Genomic DNA, 16,684 nt, shown 5'->3' on the forward strand with positions numbered 1-16,684 from the left:
TTAGGGCAGAGCAAGGCCCCTGACAGTTGTGCCGAGGTTAGATAAAGGAGCAATGTAGTAAGGAGAGAGACACCAGCCAGTTAAGACTCAGCTTTATTATTTCCTTTTTTCACCAAAAAACGTTTTTGTTAGCATCAAAATGAAATACTTTGGCATTTTTAGTACATTTGGGGTTTGTTGTATTTTGGTTTTTAAAATAGGCTGTCAGTATGTAGCCTGGGAAGGCTGTCCCGGTACTTACCATGTAGAAGGCTAGGCTGGCTTCACACTCACTGAGGCCTGCCTGCCTCTGCCTCCCAAGCGCTGGGGTTAAAGGTGTGCGTAATGAATATTCAGTGAGTAATGACTAGAATTTGAAAAAACAAAAACATTCTTATGAGTGTAGTTTACAGTTTACTAGTAAAGAAAGATATAAATTTAGAAATTTTCAGTGAAATTTATTAAAACAGTCTAGGGTTTGCAAACACTGCATGGTTGTTTATGCAGTGAGGTTGTTATGAAATTGTTGGTGATATGTGAGCATTTCCTCCTGAAGTCTGCTTGGTCTTATGTCTTAAAAAACTAATACTTGTTAAATGTGGAGAATATTTTAATTTTTAATAGTAGAGAATATTCAGCGTTAATGGAATTTTATTTTTTCTTAGGTCATGTTTACTGGTGAAAATATTCCTGTTCATCCTCATGTGTATAGCAATGGTCATATCTGTTTATCCATTCTAACAGAAGACTGGTCCCCAGCGCTCTCAGTCCAGTCAGTCTGTCTTAGCATTATTAGCATGCTTTCCAGCTGCAAAGAAAAGGTAGGACTTTCACAATTATCCAGGTAATGTCTCCTCTTTCAGCATAGGTAGGTTAACAGTTTCAATATATAATTATTTGTATCTGAAGGAGGACTTGTGCTTTTTGTTTTCAAATTGCAGTGAATGACATTTTTAGTAATAAATTGGCAATTTATTTTGTTATCTTTCATTCTAAATAGACTAGAAGTCAAACTTAAAGTTTTATATGTATTTCTGAAGTATAGTATATTGAGCATATAACATGCTAGCAGTGTGGGTAGTAACTAGACTGTTGCTGTTGTTTAATCGTTTTAAACAGCACATTCATGCACGTGTTCTTAATCTGAATTTATTTCTATGAACAAGCACAGAGTAAAAGTGTCCAGCATAGTCCTGTATTTGGATTTCACCGTGGGAAAGTTAGAACGAACATCCCTCACTCCTTAGCTCCCTTTGCCAGCTCCACCCAAGGCAGCATTTCTCAGCGTCTCCCAGAACCCAGAGCTTCTCAGTGGTTAGAGTGAAGGAGGCACAATTACTAGTAGAATTTTTGGAACCTTCCCTCTTGTTCTCCTTTATTCACCCACAGATTCTGCCTCTAATGGAAGTGAGGGAAAAGACCAGATGAAAAATGGTATGAGCCAAATTTCAGATACCTTTAAAGTAGGGAGCTCTGGGGGTGTATATGTGTCTTTAGCAGATTGCTTTTCTGTTCTCCAGATTAAATCCACTGCTGTTTTAGTAGAATTTAGAGAATCTTTAAGACAATGGTACATTTCTAAACAATGGGTTGTTTAGAATCTGGAACACCCAGAGTCACTGTTTGACTAAGTTAGTTTCTTGGAATGTTAATTCAAAGGGTTTTTTTGGTTTTTGTTTTTGTTTTTGTTTTTTGGGGGGGAGGGGTTTGCATCAAGATGGTTCAGCCACTGAACATGCTCACTATGTGAGCCTGACTATTGATCCCTGGAACCTACATTGGAAGCAAGAACAGAGCCCTGAAAGATTTTCTGTGATCGCCAGTTGCAGTGTGGTGCACATATGTGCCTACAAACATAAACTCACACATAATAATATATTTTAAAGGAATTTTCCTGGTATTCTTTTTCAAAAATAAGATTTAGTTTAGTTTTGATTTAGTTATATTGTTCAAATAAGTACAGAGAATAATAGGCTAAATTTTGTTTTTCTGTTTCAACTGTAAGATGAAGAGCCCTTTATCCAGTTATTAGGTACCATATAAGAAAAAACCCTGCCATTAAATTATGACATGTTGTTAATTGAAAGACATATCCCCATTCAGAAATACTAAAATACAAAGATACTATTTTAGATGAAATATGATACATGTGTCTTAATAACTCTTTAAAAATACCTTGCTATTTTTTAATATGGGTGTTTTACCTCCATGTATGCTTATGTACCATGAGCATGCCTGGTAGCTACGGGGCCAGAAGAGGGCATTGCATTTCCTGGAACTGGAGTGACAGATGATTGTGAAACATCTTGTGGGTGCTGTGACACAAACAAGGGTACTCGGAAAGAACAGCCAACACTCTTAATTGCTGAGCCATCTCCCCAGCCCCCTTAATATCACTAGTTTCTTTGGCATTTTAAGGCTATAATCAAGCTTTGTTTAACCTAAGAGTTGTTACAAGTCTTTGTTGTTTATTGCTTCAGGTTTTTTTCTTACTCTGTTTCTTACACACACACACACACACACACACACACACACACACACACAGAGAGAGAGAGAGGGAGAGAGAGAGAGAGCGAGCTTTTCTTCTGTGGGACAAAGCAGTTTGTTTTTACAAGGGCTCCTGTGTCCCTATGATTCTTCACAGTGAGGTGATGACTACAGGCTTTGATGTGCACTGCATTGAGATGGTCACAGGTGACTCTACCCATTGCTCTTGCGTGGCCTGGTGATCATTAGCTTTTACATGCATTTACGTGGACTGTTTTACACCAATTGCTGGAGAGTAACTGCTGCTCAGGATGCTTCTCATCCTTTAACCCTCCTCGTTCTCCTTACCTCTTGGTTTGCTGCTAGTGTGTTTTGTATACATTAGTGTAAAACTAATCATTTTTACTTAATTATTGCTAAACTGTTTTTAGTAGAGTTGCTGTATGATAAGTCTAACCATGATAATTTGAGTTAGAATGTCTGTAAGTTTGATACAATTAGTTATTAGAGAAATTTTCTCATGCTGTATCAGTGTAATCTTGGAGGAGTCAACAAATTGTACCCAAATAGTCTTTTTTGTAGTTATTGATTGAAAGTATCATTGCTGTGAGTTCATAAAGGCATTGTAAGGGCCAGCTGACAGCTAAGTAGAAGAGCATTAGAAGCATCCTGAAGATAGACTGTTTTCCTCTTGCAGTCTAGGCTGTCTATCACACTTCCTGCTGCTTTCTAGCTAGACCTTGCTTAAATGATGCCCCTCTTGACCAGCCTCAGTAGAAGAGGGAGTTCTCTAACTCTCTCATCTTCATTACTGTAAATAGTTATTTTCTATTTATTTATTTAATGTACATTGGTGTTTTGCCTACATGTGTGAGGGGGTTCAGATCCATTGGAACAGGAGTTACAGACCATTGTGAGCTGCCATGTGGGTGCTGGGAATTGAACCTGGGTCCTCTGGACGAGCAGCCAGTGCTCTTAACTGCTGAGCCATTTCTCCACCCCTCTAAATAGTTAAGTCTAAACACTGCAGAAAATACTGAATAGGGAAAGAAATACATTGCTCTATCAGTGTTGGTGTAAAAGTGGCCAAAAGCAAGAGTGAGGCTATCTGTCATGCTGTTGGAAGCTGTCCCTCACTATAGCATTAGAATAAACTTGACATTTGAACTCTTGACAGAGAGGCACATCCTCATGTCTAGCTCTGGTACCCAGAAGTTTTCAGGCAGGGCTCCTCCGAGTCCTCCACTGTGGTTAGCATCACTCTTGTGTAGGTATCCTGCAGAGCTGCCAGGTTTTCTGTGTTGTTTCTGTCGGGGCAGATGAGAAACTGCAACGCCACTGTTAAACACAGCATTAAAACATCTTTCCTCTTAGTTGCTGTTTGAATTGGAATCACCTGCTCTGTCCTTAATACATTACAATAAAATGATAAGCCTGTGTGGATACTTGAAAGTTGCTGTAGCTCTTCAGACAACCTGAGTTAGGAAGGCCTTTTGTTGAGTTAGCTCATGTAAGTAGTCATTAGATGGCTTGATGGGAGAGGTAAGTATGAAGAATTTGGATGTCATAGACTGGCACTAACCTCCCCACTCCTTCTTAAAGCAGTTGAGATACATATTCTCAAGTTAGGCTTTTAGTGTTTCCATTGTTTTCATATGTTCTATAATAGTTTTGCTAAAGTCACTTCTCTCTTAGTCATTTTCTTTCAGAATTTACCTATCTAAATTCTTTCTTTGTTTCAGAGGCGACCACCAGATAATTCCTTTTATGTGCGAACATGTAACAAGAATCCAAAGAAAACAAAATGGTGGTATCATGGTGAGCAATTTTAATCTGTAATGACAAATTTGGGGAATTTTTATTTGGAAGATGGTGGTTGTAAGGCTTGGGAAAATAGTGGGAGGGTGTAATTGAGGTATTGTAATACTACATTCTAGAAAATCTTGGGAAATGTGGGTATTAGACTAATTTTCTTAAACAAAATCATACCACAGAAGTAGTAAAATTAGCACTGCTCTGATAATTCAAGCAGTACCATTCCATATCTTACGGACTTTTGTTTTGATGCACTTGAGGTTTGAGACAATTTAGCTTATTTATGTAAGCCTTTCCTGAAACTAGCTATGTAGTCCAGGCATGCCTTGAACTTGTAGCTTTCTTTTGCCTCTGCCTTCCAAGACTGGGATTATAGATACATACAGCTGTGAAAGACTGATGTCCATAATAATCTTTTACATAAAATAGTGCTAGGTTTATATGAAGTATACGTTCTGATGCCCTGTGCACTCACTTTTTGTAATTTCAGGCAGTTAAACTAAGTTATAGTTTCCATTAGTCTCTGGTCCCAACAGCTTCTCTTAGTGAGAGTTCTAGTGCTGTGAGGAGACACCATGACCATGGCAAGTCCTGTAAAAGAAAGCTTTAAACTGGAGCTGGCTCACAGTTTCCGAGGTTTAGTCCATTATCATCATGGTGGGGAGCATGGCAACATGGAGGCAGGTGCTGGAGCAGTAGCTGAGTGTCGGCAGAGAGAGACTCTGGGCTTGGCATTGGCTTTTGAATTCTCAAAGGCAAAGCCCACCTCCAGTGACACACTTCCTCCAATGAGGCAACAGCTCCTCTTCCTTTTAGATTGTGCCACTCCCCAGTGACCAAACTGGGGCTCCCCTGTGAGCCTACACTGGCCATTCACATCCAAACCACCACACAGCTATTCTTCAAGTGTTTGACGTTCTGCCCGGGTTAGCTTTATGAGAAGAATATTTATGATAATGTTAAGTTTCTGTTTTTCTTGTTTAGGGAGTAATATAGTTTTATAATGCAGAATTGCTTGCATTATTTCTAAACTAACCTTAGTACTATCCCAAGAATATAGTTTAAATTAAAAGCAAATGCTTACATTCCCCAGTGGACTTCTTTTTCCCTTGGTATTGGGAATGGCTCCCCTGGCCTCATGCCTGCTAGACAGTTTCACCCCCGAGCTACATCCCTATATGTCTTAAAGTAGGTAAATAAATGTCACTTCTGTGATCTTTGTATTCACAAAAGCATTTCTTTTCCTGCTGGCGCTTAGGTTTTTTATTTTAGCAAGAAAATAAAGAAATCAGATCTTGCAAAATTTAATGAAAATATGGCCTTTCCCCCCTGCCTTTCTATTGAATGTGAAATCTTTTGTGTTTTCACTTAAACTGTAATTTAAAACCAGAGTAGATGCAGTGGCACCGAAGCCAGTGAAAGGAGGCCATTCCCAAGGGCCATAGAAATACGAGTAGCCAGTGCAATAGGAAGTGAAGTCATTAACACAAACCTAGAGGGACACTGACAAAGATGGAAGGACTATGAGAGAATTCTTCATGGGAAGTTAGATTTAATTTGTTTTCTTTTTGTTTGTTTGTTTTGTTTTTTAAGACAAGGTTTCACTAGGTAGCTTTGACTGTCTTGGATTTGCTTTGTACACCAGGCTGGCTTCCAACTCACAGTGATCTGCCTGCCTCTGCCTCCCGAGTACTGGGATTAAAGGCGTACACCACCATGCCCAGCTAGATTTTCTTCACCCAGCACTTGAAAATTAAAGGCAGATGACTCAGGAGTTGAAGATCATCTGTGGTGAGGCAAGCCTGAGCTGCATGAGACCCTGTGTCAAAAAACCCCTGTAAAAAAAGACAGACAGTAAATTACAGCTTTATGTAATTCCGTAGAAAGCTAGTAGAGTAACGGGGTAGGATTTTAAGGGAAAAATTACAGGTGCCGCACATATGGTGGGGTGCATGACTGCAGTTCTCACATTGAGGAGGGTGAGGCAGAAGACAGCCAGCCCCAGGCAAGCTTATGCTAAGTGCTAAGATCCCGCCTCAGACAGAAACAGAACACTGTAATGGTGAAGAAGAGCTCGGGTGCATGTTGACATATACGAGATACTAGAGGGAAATGGGTGTGCTGTCAGTGTAAGAGTAGATGAGTAAAGCGGGTGTGGTGGTGGGCACCCCTTTAATTCCAGCACCTGGGAGGCAGAGGCAGGTGTATCTCTGTGAGTTCAAGGCCAGCCTGGTCCAGGACAGCCAGGGCTACACAGAGAAACCCTGTCTTGAAAAACAAACAAACAAGAGATCATTAAAGGAGGATTGTGACTATTGGGGCCCTATTATATATATAAAGTTTAAGAAATGCATCATACATCAGGAAGTGAAAGATTATTAAAGCTGGTCATTTTGGAAATTTGGTAAATGTTTTAAAAAAGAAATTTACATTTTTATTTAATAAAATCTTTCCTGTAGATTAAGTATTTAAAATTGTTTTTTAAAACACTGAACATTAATTAATAAGGAGGGAGGATTTTCCTTGTTTGTGTGTGAATGTGTGTTTGTTTTGTTGTTTTCGGTTTTTTTCCCCTTTAGTTTAAAGGTCATTAACAGAACCAGATGTGGCACATGCCTGTAATCCCCACACTTGAAGGTCAGGAGGATTGTGTTGAGTTTGAGCCCAACCTGAGTTGTATAGTGAGCTTCTGTTTCAAAAATAGAAAAGAAAAAAAGATTATGAAGAAATTATACAGTTATCTATTTGAAAAGTCAAAGCATCAAAACCAAAACAATTTGTGAAATTATTTAAGAATGTAGTCTGGGAATGTAGCTCAGTGGTAGAGACCTAGTTAGCTTTTGTGAAGCCCTGAGTTTGATTCTGAGCCCCAGCCCCATCTCAAAAGAATAAATAACTAATTGGAATTACCGTGCTACACATTTTTACCTGTGTATAAACTAGTAATAAATTTAAATTTTCTGAAACTCTTAATGCTGAGCTAGCAAGTTCCAGCATGGATGCAGTGCCAGGGCACGGATAGCAAAGAGTGGAACAAAGCCTTCCACACCGCTGTCACACTCCTGTTGTGACCACTTTCCCCTACGTGGTGGTTGTTTTTAGGATGTCATACTTGTACATAATGTGTTTTGTTCAAACCCACTCTCATCCCCTTCCCTCCGATAGCCCCCTTCTCCCCACTAACACTTTCCTCCCAACTTGATGTGCTCTCTCTCCACCTCCTTGTTCTTTTCAGTCCACCTTGTCCACGTGGTGCACAGGGTGTTGAGCTGTAGGACCACCTGCTAGAGAAGGTTCTCAGCCTCCTAGTGTGGCCCTTCAGTACAACTCCTTGTGTTGTGGTGACCCTCAATTATAAAATTATTTTTGTTACGACTTCAAAACTGTAATTTTGCTACTATTATGAATCATAATGTAAATATCTATGTTTTTCCAATGGTCTTAGATGACCCCTGTCAAAGAGTCCTTGGACCCCAAAGGGGTCACGACCCACAGGTTCACATCTCTTAAGAAAGCTGATGCTTCCTCCCCAGGTAGGGATGAGACTTTTTCAGCCCCCATTATCACCCATGGTGGGGTTTCGGCTGTCTTGTACAGATCTTGTACATGCAGTCACATGCACTGTGAGTTCACAGGCGCAACCGCACTTTATTAGTGTTGTGTGCACGCCACGGCTTATATGTGGAGGTCAGGTTTGCACAACCAGCACTTTTACTCGCTGATCCATTGTTTTCGCTTACATACAATTCTGTTAAAGCAGCCTTGATTTGCTGACTTACTGTGGCTCTCTTCTACCGTACATGAACCCTGAATGCCCAGAGAATCTGGCACCATTCCCCTTTGAGACAAATTTACTGCATATGTGAGTTTTTTATGTACTCAAGAAAGGGGCTGGCTAGGCATGGTGGTACACGCTTTTAATCTCAGCACTCGGGATGCAGGGATGCAGAGGCTGGCTATTCCCTGTGAGTTTGAGGCCAGCCTGGTCTTCAAAGAGAGTTCTAGGACAACTAGTGATATTACACAAAGAAACTCTCTCTCGAAAAACCAGGACGGGGGTGGCGGGGAGGATGGAGAAAGGGCTGTGTTTGCTGTTAATTGAGATAATAGAACAGGTGGCATGTCGTCCAACCAGGAAGCTGCAGAGCATCTTGTTTGAATATCCATTACGTATAAGAAGGTAAAACCTTTCAACAGTTGGGGCATGGTATTGTCTTTTCCTTCATGCACATCTAAATGCCAGTTAGTTACAGGCACTATAAATAACATATTACTATTCTAGTTTAGCATTCTAGTTGAATTTGCATGGTCTTAACAGAAAGATGATCGTATCCATTCTCAAAAAGTGTAACCTGTTAGCTTTGTTGGGACTTTTCAGATGTCAGTTTGCCTTTTGCCTACTTAGTAGGTTCAATTCCAGGTTGTCACTGCTCATGCTCGTCCGTTAACACTCGTTTTTCAAGAACTGTGCACTGATGCTGTGGTGACCTCCAACCATAAGAAATCGGTTAGTCGGACAACTCTGACAGCGGTTGCCTAAGGCCATTGCAAAACACAAATTTTTTGTTATTTTTTGGGGAGGGTTGTTTGTTTGAGACAGTATTTGGCTGTGTAGCCTTGGCTGTTCTGGAATCACTCTGTAGAACAGGCTGGCCTAGATCTCATGGAGATCCACCTGCCTTTGCCTCCCCAGTGCTGGGATTAAAGGCGCGTGCCACCACCGCCCAGCCACAAAACACAAATATTAATGTTATGACTCATAATAGCAAAATACAGTTTAAGCAGTAGCAATAAACATAATTCCTATGGTTGGGGGTCAATACAACATTGATGCACATTTTCCTCTTTTCCTTTCTCTCGTTCCCTTCCACCCCTTTTCTTCTAACTATGTAGACCTGGCTCGCCCAGACTCGTGTAGTCCTTTTGCCTCCCGAGTGCTAGGATTGCAGGTATGTGCCACCATACCTGGTTCATAAATATGTATTCTTGCTGATGCTTTTTATTTTTCTCATTATCCCTGAGATGGAGACTCCTGTGTTTACCAGGCTAATCATGCACTCCTGAGCTCCAGGAATCTCCTCTCTTCAACCTAGCTTCAACTCTAGGGGTCCATTGTTGAGCCCTACTGACTCTTGCAATTTCTTATCTGTCTTAGGGTTTCTGTTCCTGTGATAGAACACCATGACCAAAAGCAGCTTGGGGAGGAAAGGGTTATTACTGCTTTACACACAGGTCACAGTCCATCACTGAAGACGTCAGGCTAGCAGCTAAGGCAGGAACGGAAGCAGAAGCCTAGAGGAGTACTGCTGACTGCTTTGCTGCTTATGTTTCCCTGTGTCCTTATACCGCCTTTTACATATCCAGCACCACCTGGTCAGTTGTCACAGCTCACAGTAGGCTGGACCCTCCCTCAGCAGTCATCAGTCAAATAATTTCCACAGGCCAGTCTTAGAGAGGCATTTTCACCATTGAAATTCTCTCTTCTCAAATGACCCTAGCTTATATTGCCTTGACAAAAAACTAGTCAAGACATTAATGCCACCTAGTTCTCAGAGGATTATAAGGACAGATCATCTTTCATATGTGACCTGTGACCTGTGAAGCTGTCCCAAAAGATTGAGGGCCAAGAGTGGGATGTATCTCAGTGGCCAGGTGTGTGTTCAGTGTTCAACACACAGCTGTGTGTGTGTCCCCTACCCCACTGTGTTATGCTTTGTCTATCTTTCTAACCTTTAGATACTCTCTATGTCTACACACATGCGTGCACACGCATGCACAGAGCACTTAGCATTGCAGCTTTAAGGGACTAAACGCACTTATGTTTTAGGCATTCAGCTCTCCAGCCATCCTGTGTGGCACTGACAATATGCATGGGTCAGCGTGTGTAGTATAGCTGTCATGTAAGCAGAAAGGCAAGAGAGGGTTAGTTGACGTAACGATGTGTGTGCTCTAAAAGGGGCTCACAGCATGGAGACACTGAGAGTGGAACATTACAAGTCTGAGCTCATTTAATCTCCTGGTTTTTATAAAGGGGCCTCAGCAGGTAGTCCACAGCTGAGCTACCAGACAACAGTTAGGTCTTCATGAACGTACTCAGAACGTAAGTTTTGCTCATTTTCATTATTATTTAGATGCTCTTACAAATTAGGTCAGTCCCGCTACTCTGTTGTATGCCTCTTACCTCATAGTGATTGCTTTTGAGGTTCTTTAGGAACAATGGTTTCTTAAAATATCACAGGTGATCATAGTAGGTAGAGTTTTAGAGTATAAGAAGTTGTATTGGTATGTGAATATGCATTCCTTCCTCTTACTTGAAATTAGGACCACTTTCCAGAACTCTTCAGTTTCTAATTAGGTTATATCTGCTTGGATGCAAGCATACCATGTTGCCAGTTAACACAGGGGTTCGTTTGCTCTGAAAAATAAATTGAGCAGAAACTGAGAGCTAAATCAAAATAGGTTTGTGAAATAGATGAGTCACTTGAGAGCGTACACATGAGTTTGGGAATTTGCCATGATTCAGACATGGAATCTTCCTTATTTAGATTTGTATGTTTGGGCCTAGCTAAATGAATGACTTAGAACCCACTTTTTTCCTTTGAGAATTGCATACAGTGTGTTTTGATCACATTCTCTTCTCACTCCTCTTCCAACTCCTCCCAGATCTACCCCCACCTTCCCATCCACTCCCCCCTCCCAACCTCCTGCCCTCCACCCCTTTCATATCTTACTGAGTCCAATTGGGGATACCCATACACTCACAGATGAGGCTAGCTGCTGGAGCGTGGTAGACTGAGCAGGGGCCACACTATTACGGAACACTGATTCCCTTTTCTCCTGAAAGCCATCAATTGTCCATAGCTCCTCAGTTAGGCATGGGAGCTTATGAGCAGAGCATTGGCTGCCTTGGTTTTGTGCAGGTCTTGTGCAGACACCCACAGCTGCTGAGAGGTCATGGCTGCACCATAGACTCCAGAGTTTATTGTCAGACAGAACCATTGTTCATAGCAAAGGTACAAAGTATCGTTAACTATAAAAGTGTTACAGTGAAGTAGACAAGAAGAATCTATTGATAATAGAACTTGTTTCCTGGAACTCATTCATACTACAAATACTCACCTTGCTTACACAGTAGATTTCCACCAGGGAGGTCGGACCCTTGAATGTTAAACATAAGGTGAAGCTCACACTTGAGTATTTGCATCAGAGACATAGGCTTACAGGCAGTGAATGCTTTGGCATACTATTTAGATAGCATATGCAGCAAATGGTGCAGTCTAACACAAGAAGATGTTGAGTGATTTTTTATTTAGGAAAACAGGCTACATACTAGTTCTGTCTAGCTGGCTCATTCCTGTAGAATTATCAAGAATTTAGGAGGACAGGAGCATAAAATTGCCTCAGATTAGTGATGTTGAATTCCTTGGTGCCGGGATGTAGCTCAATTGCTGGAACATTTGCATAGCGTGTAGGAGCCCTGAGTTCATGCCCAGTCTGACGTAAGTGGGAGCGGGCCACGCTTGTCATCCAGCTGCGGGAGGTGGCAGCACATCGATTCTTTATCTTCTGTATTTCCAGTTCAAAACCAGTTGGGCTACTTGAGACGATGTCTCAAAAATAAAAAGAAAAACACCTCTTTTAGCGAGGCATGGTGGCTTATGCCTTTAGTCTCAGCACTCGGGAGGCAGAAGCAGGAAGAGCTGTGTGAGTTTGAGACTACCCTAGTCAAAGACAGCCAAGGCTACACAGTGAAACCTTGTCTTGAAAAAACAAACAAACAAACAAAAAACACCTCTTTTTCTTCCTGCTTTATAGCCTTTGCTATAAGTATAAATATAGAGTCACAAATTTACACTAATGTGAACATTTTAAGGATACAAAATCTGTAAATTCCTGAAATGAACTTGAATGTTTATCAGTACCCTCTCCTTCCTAATGGGTGACAGTTCTATTACCTGTATGCCTTAAAATCTTTCTTGAATCTATTTGTCAAAGGAAAATTAATTCCCTAAGTTCTTAGGAGATAAACTTAACTGTAAGTAGTTTGTCCATTTTGCTGTTGGCCTCCCAGTGTGTGTCACAGGCCTGCTTTACTGTGCTGTTCTTCTCGCCTTGTGCCCTGGTGCCCTGGTGATGGGCTCCAGTGTGATGCATCTTTATAGCTGTAGGGATGCAGTGACTTTTCTCTAGTCCTCACGCATCCATAAGCTCGGGGAAGGTAGTGCTGATGGAGGTGGCCTCGCTGGAGTGGACAGCCTGTGTGGGATGTTGGAGAATGGGACTTTAGTAGAGGCTTTTGGTAGTTCTGGGGAACATGGAAATCATTATTATGAGATTTCCCCCCAAGGTATTAGATTGCCACAGGTATGTCAGCCAAGAGGCTAAAGACTGTCAGTGGTCTTTCACAATCTTTTAGAGTCATAATTTGTCCTGACCCAAAGTAGGCTTTACTCCATTGCTCTTGTTTTTGTGTCCATCTTGTGTCTATAAATAATCTTTGTACATAGTAAGAAAACTATTCCTTGAAGGTTTTTTGTTTTGTTTGGTTTTGCCTCTTAGCTATGGGGAAAGCAGGGTTTTGACTTAGTACCCATATTCAGTTTCCTGGGAGTCCTGCTATTAGAGATTATTGAATTTAAACTGCAGAACTTAATACATTTCCACACACACAGGTAGAACCATATCAAACCTAAATTTGTCCTAACATTTGATCCAAGATGGAGGTTGGGATAGGAGAATAGCTTTAGGGGATCTATAATCATTTTAGTACCACATTCTACAGAAGCCTACCAAACTGAGAACCTTCCAGAATGACCAGCCATTAGTAAAAGTAAATTTGTGCTGCCATTTAAAATACGGTATGTCTTTAGAGATACAAGCTTGTTTCTAGTTTACTAAATAGCATGCTTAGTTGAATTTAGGCACTTTCTTACTGTATTGCCTGTATCATTCTGAACTTCGTGGCATTTCAGGTAGAATTCATTGCCATACTGTAACTCAGAGATTTACATTTGGTGGCTTGTAGTGTTTGTCTCAGTAAAATACTTCATTGAGCCGCCATTCTTACAATCCCATCTACTTTGGAGAGCAGTGTGCACACACACACACACACACACACACACACGGGTAGCGTGGGGGAGAGAGAACAAAACCAAAAAATAACCCACTCCAACACATATACACACATATACACATGCACACACATACTTGCAAAAAAAAAAACAAAAACCCCTCAAAATCCAAGCACACACAAAAAACTAAGATATTACTTTATTGTCCACACTAATGAATACTTTTATATGAAACATAAGATATATAAATTCTCCACTTGTTTCTTTCTTCCATATTTTTATTTTTCATTTGAAGGGTTTAGCCATGCAGGTAAATACATGTCTTTAATCTTAGCTGCTAGGATTTGGAGGTAAGAAGATGGATTTGAAAGCCAGCCCTGGCTACTCAGCATGGTTGAGACCAGTTTGTACCTCATGAACCCTGTCTCAAAAATTTGTTTCTGGTTCCCCAGAACTCAAATTGTATAAGCCATTGTGAGCATGTATGCTGTGGATACAAGAATGTGGTCCTCTACAAGAAACCTCTGACCCATTTCTCCAGCCCATTTTTTCTTGTTTATTTGTTTGTTTGTTTGTTTGTTTTTGGAAACGAGGGTTTCTCTGTGCAGTTCTGGCTGTCCTGGAACTCCCTCTGTAGACCAGGCTCTCAAACTCAGAGATCCCCCTGCCTCTGTCTCCTTAGTGCTGGGATTAAAGGCATGCGCCACCACTACCAGGTGTTGTTTTGATAGAGGGTCTTACCAGGTAGCCCAAGATGGCTGCATACTCAAACTCTGTTGGGCTCTTTGTCTATTGTTGATGCTGGGGACTAAGCTTAGGGCTTTTTTTTTTTTAATTATTAAATTATTTTAAATTATTAAATTATTATTAAATTATTTTAAATTATTAAATTATTAGGAAATTCTGTGCCACTGAGCTGTATCACCACCCTGTGATTTGTTCTTAAGGTCTTGTTTATTTCCTCATGAACACTGTAATCCACAAATTTCCTTACCATAACAGACTTCATGTAGTCTCTATTAGTGGAAATTTTTATTAGGCTTGACATGGAATTAGTCATAAAATATTTGACTAGCATTTCCTGCATTTTCCTTTATAAGCTCTTTTAACTCTTGGGTATTGCTACCAGTCTGAGGCTTCTTTCTGAAAAGTAGCTAGCCCTCGATTTTTTCAGATACATTTTTGTGAAATCAGTTTGGCAAAATAAGTCATAGACCCTACAGTTATATATTCTCTAAATGTAATATCCTGGGGCTACCAGAAGTTACTACAGAATAATTCTTCAATTCTTCAGGCTTTGAAATGACTTTGCATATGTATATATACTTTCTGAAAATTGGTTTTCTGAAAGCACATTAACAGTATTAAATGTGTTGATTGATTTGAAGTTGCATCTTATTGTTGAAGGACAGTTGTCTCGTAGACTTAAAGACATGTGCTGCATATGAGCAGTGCTTATATTATATTAGTGTGTGTAAGTATTGCTCATAGAAAGACTGTTGCAAGCTGTGTCCTGAGTACTTGCTACCTTATTCCTTTTAAAAATTGAATTAATATACTAATCATATATTATTTTAAGAGGTTTATTTTGCAAACTATTATTTCCTTGAAAGAGTAAAAGTTGTTTTGCTTATTATATAATTGAGCACAAATTTTTATCTGTAAAAATTGAGAGGCAAGTTCAGTTAGCCATGTTCTTGTCTCTTGACATTATTCCTACGTGAGATTAATCTGTAGATTACTTACACATGCTTAAGTTTTTAATTTTCTTTTTCTCCTTTTCTTAAAGATGATACTTGTTGATGCCACTGTTCTCATCCTCGTAGCAGAAGATAGTCCTACTGAGAAAATGAGCACTTTGATCATTCAGTCTTTGAACTTTAACCTTTGACTGGAAGTGACCTGTAGGCAATGAAGACTACTTCCTTTTACTGCATTTACTCGTGTGCATTCTGGGCGCATGTTGATGGCTGGTTCAGTCCAGGCAACTGACATGCTTTTATTAGTCATACAGTATTAATGCAGGTGTCAGGAAATGTCAGATATAATTCCATTTTTTATTTTTATTTTTTTAAGCTTTTGGAAAAGTTCCAGGTCCTCATGTATTGTGCAATAACAGTGACTTCCTCGGTGGTTTGGGGGCGTTCATTGCCGGCAATGGACGTTGTAACGGGAAGAGTTTGCTTAACTCCTGCCACTCAGTGATTAATGCATGGTAGGGCCTATTGAATGAATTTATCGGTTACTGTGGGATTATAAGGAAAGTGAGGGGTCCAACATTACATAGAAAAGTCACCCCAGCTGTTTCTATTTGGATTCTGTGCGCTGTCATCCGAAGGCTAACAGCATGAAATACATGCCTCTTTAAAGGACCGTAAGAAAGATCATTGCGTATTTATTTAATTGTTTATATCTGCTGTCAGATTGTTTTGACATGGAAAGTTTTTGAGGAACGTTGGCAGAGAGGTACAATATGTTTATCCCTATGGTGAAAATAAATTCATTGTTGTATATAGTCCCCAATCTCTGAAGTAAAGGTGTGAATAATGTAGGGTGTGAATGGTTTGACCAAGGCTTTATTTTGGAAGTAAAAAAAAAAAAAAAAAGAAAATGGCAGTGATGACTAAACTACTGCCTTCCATCATTTGGGCCTGCTATTGTTTTTTTCCAAGCATATTACACTCTTACTTCCTGCTAGCCATCAGCATGAGCCCTATTGCCCGAACACTATTTCATTTATTTATGTTTCGAAATTCATAAACATTTTTGTTTGTAATCTTATTTCTTTTGTTACATTTTAAGTTGTTTGAATGTTACAATACTTTAATTGAAAGACTTTTGTCAAGTTTTTTTTTTCTTGTAAATTTTCTTGTATCATTTGTCCTTCAATACTGTACCCTAAAATGAGAAATACATTTTTGACAGAGGCTTAATGTTTTAACAAAAGAGTGTGGACATTTTTATTTTAAGAATTTGGCAAAAGAACACTATAAAATGATATGTTTGTTTTCTTGTCTCACATAACCATTGCACAGGTTTTCTTGGAAGAATTTTCTACGCTTGTTGAAAAGATTTTGCTTACAGATAGATGGAAGTTTTTCTATTTGTGTCTGTCTATGTATCTACCAAGGTATCTATCAATCATCCATCTATCTATCTATCTACCTATCTATCTCCTCTCTCTGATCTATAAAACAGTTGTTGAAAAGGTTTCATTCTAAGTACCATGTACCATGTAAGTTAACGATGCTACAACTAGGTCTTTTTAAGAAGCGATTAATGTATTTTATAAATTACCTTTTCACATATGCAAGATCTGTTTCTATGACAAT

The 16,684-nt window shown here is 39.8% G+C and overlaps 1 protein-coding gene across 2 annotated transcripts in view; it reads left to right on the plus strand.

Annotated features, from left to right (window-relative positions):
- Ube2w (ubiquitin conjugating enzyme E2 W) overlaps positions 1 to 15,918 on the plus strand; it is a 54,236-nt gene extending 38,318 nt beyond the window's left edge. The window contains exons 4-6 of one of the 2 annotated variants that reach the window (XM_051158683.1): positions 645 to 800; positions 1,369 to 1,413; positions 4,209 to 4,284. In XM_051158683.1, the coding sequence (XP_051014640.1) occupies positions 645 to 800; positions 1,369 to 1,407 (195 nt within the window). In that variant the 3' untranslated portion in view covers positions 1,408 to 1,413; positions 4,209 to 4,284. Of the gene's footprint in view, positions 1 to 644; positions 801 to 1,368; positions 1,414 to 4,208; positions 4,285 to 15,141 lie in introns of those variants that run through there. The other variant, XM_051158674.1, reaches the window with a different exon arrangement.
- Positions 15,919 to 16,684: the final 766 nt, after the last annotated feature.

This window comes from Acomys russatus, chromosome 2, assembly GCF_903995435.1.
Source record: "Acomys russatus chromosome 2, mAcoRus1.1, whole genome shotgun sequence".
Lineage (NCBI taxonomy): Eukaryota > Metazoa > Chordata > Mammalia > Rodentia > Muridae > Acomys > Acomys russatus.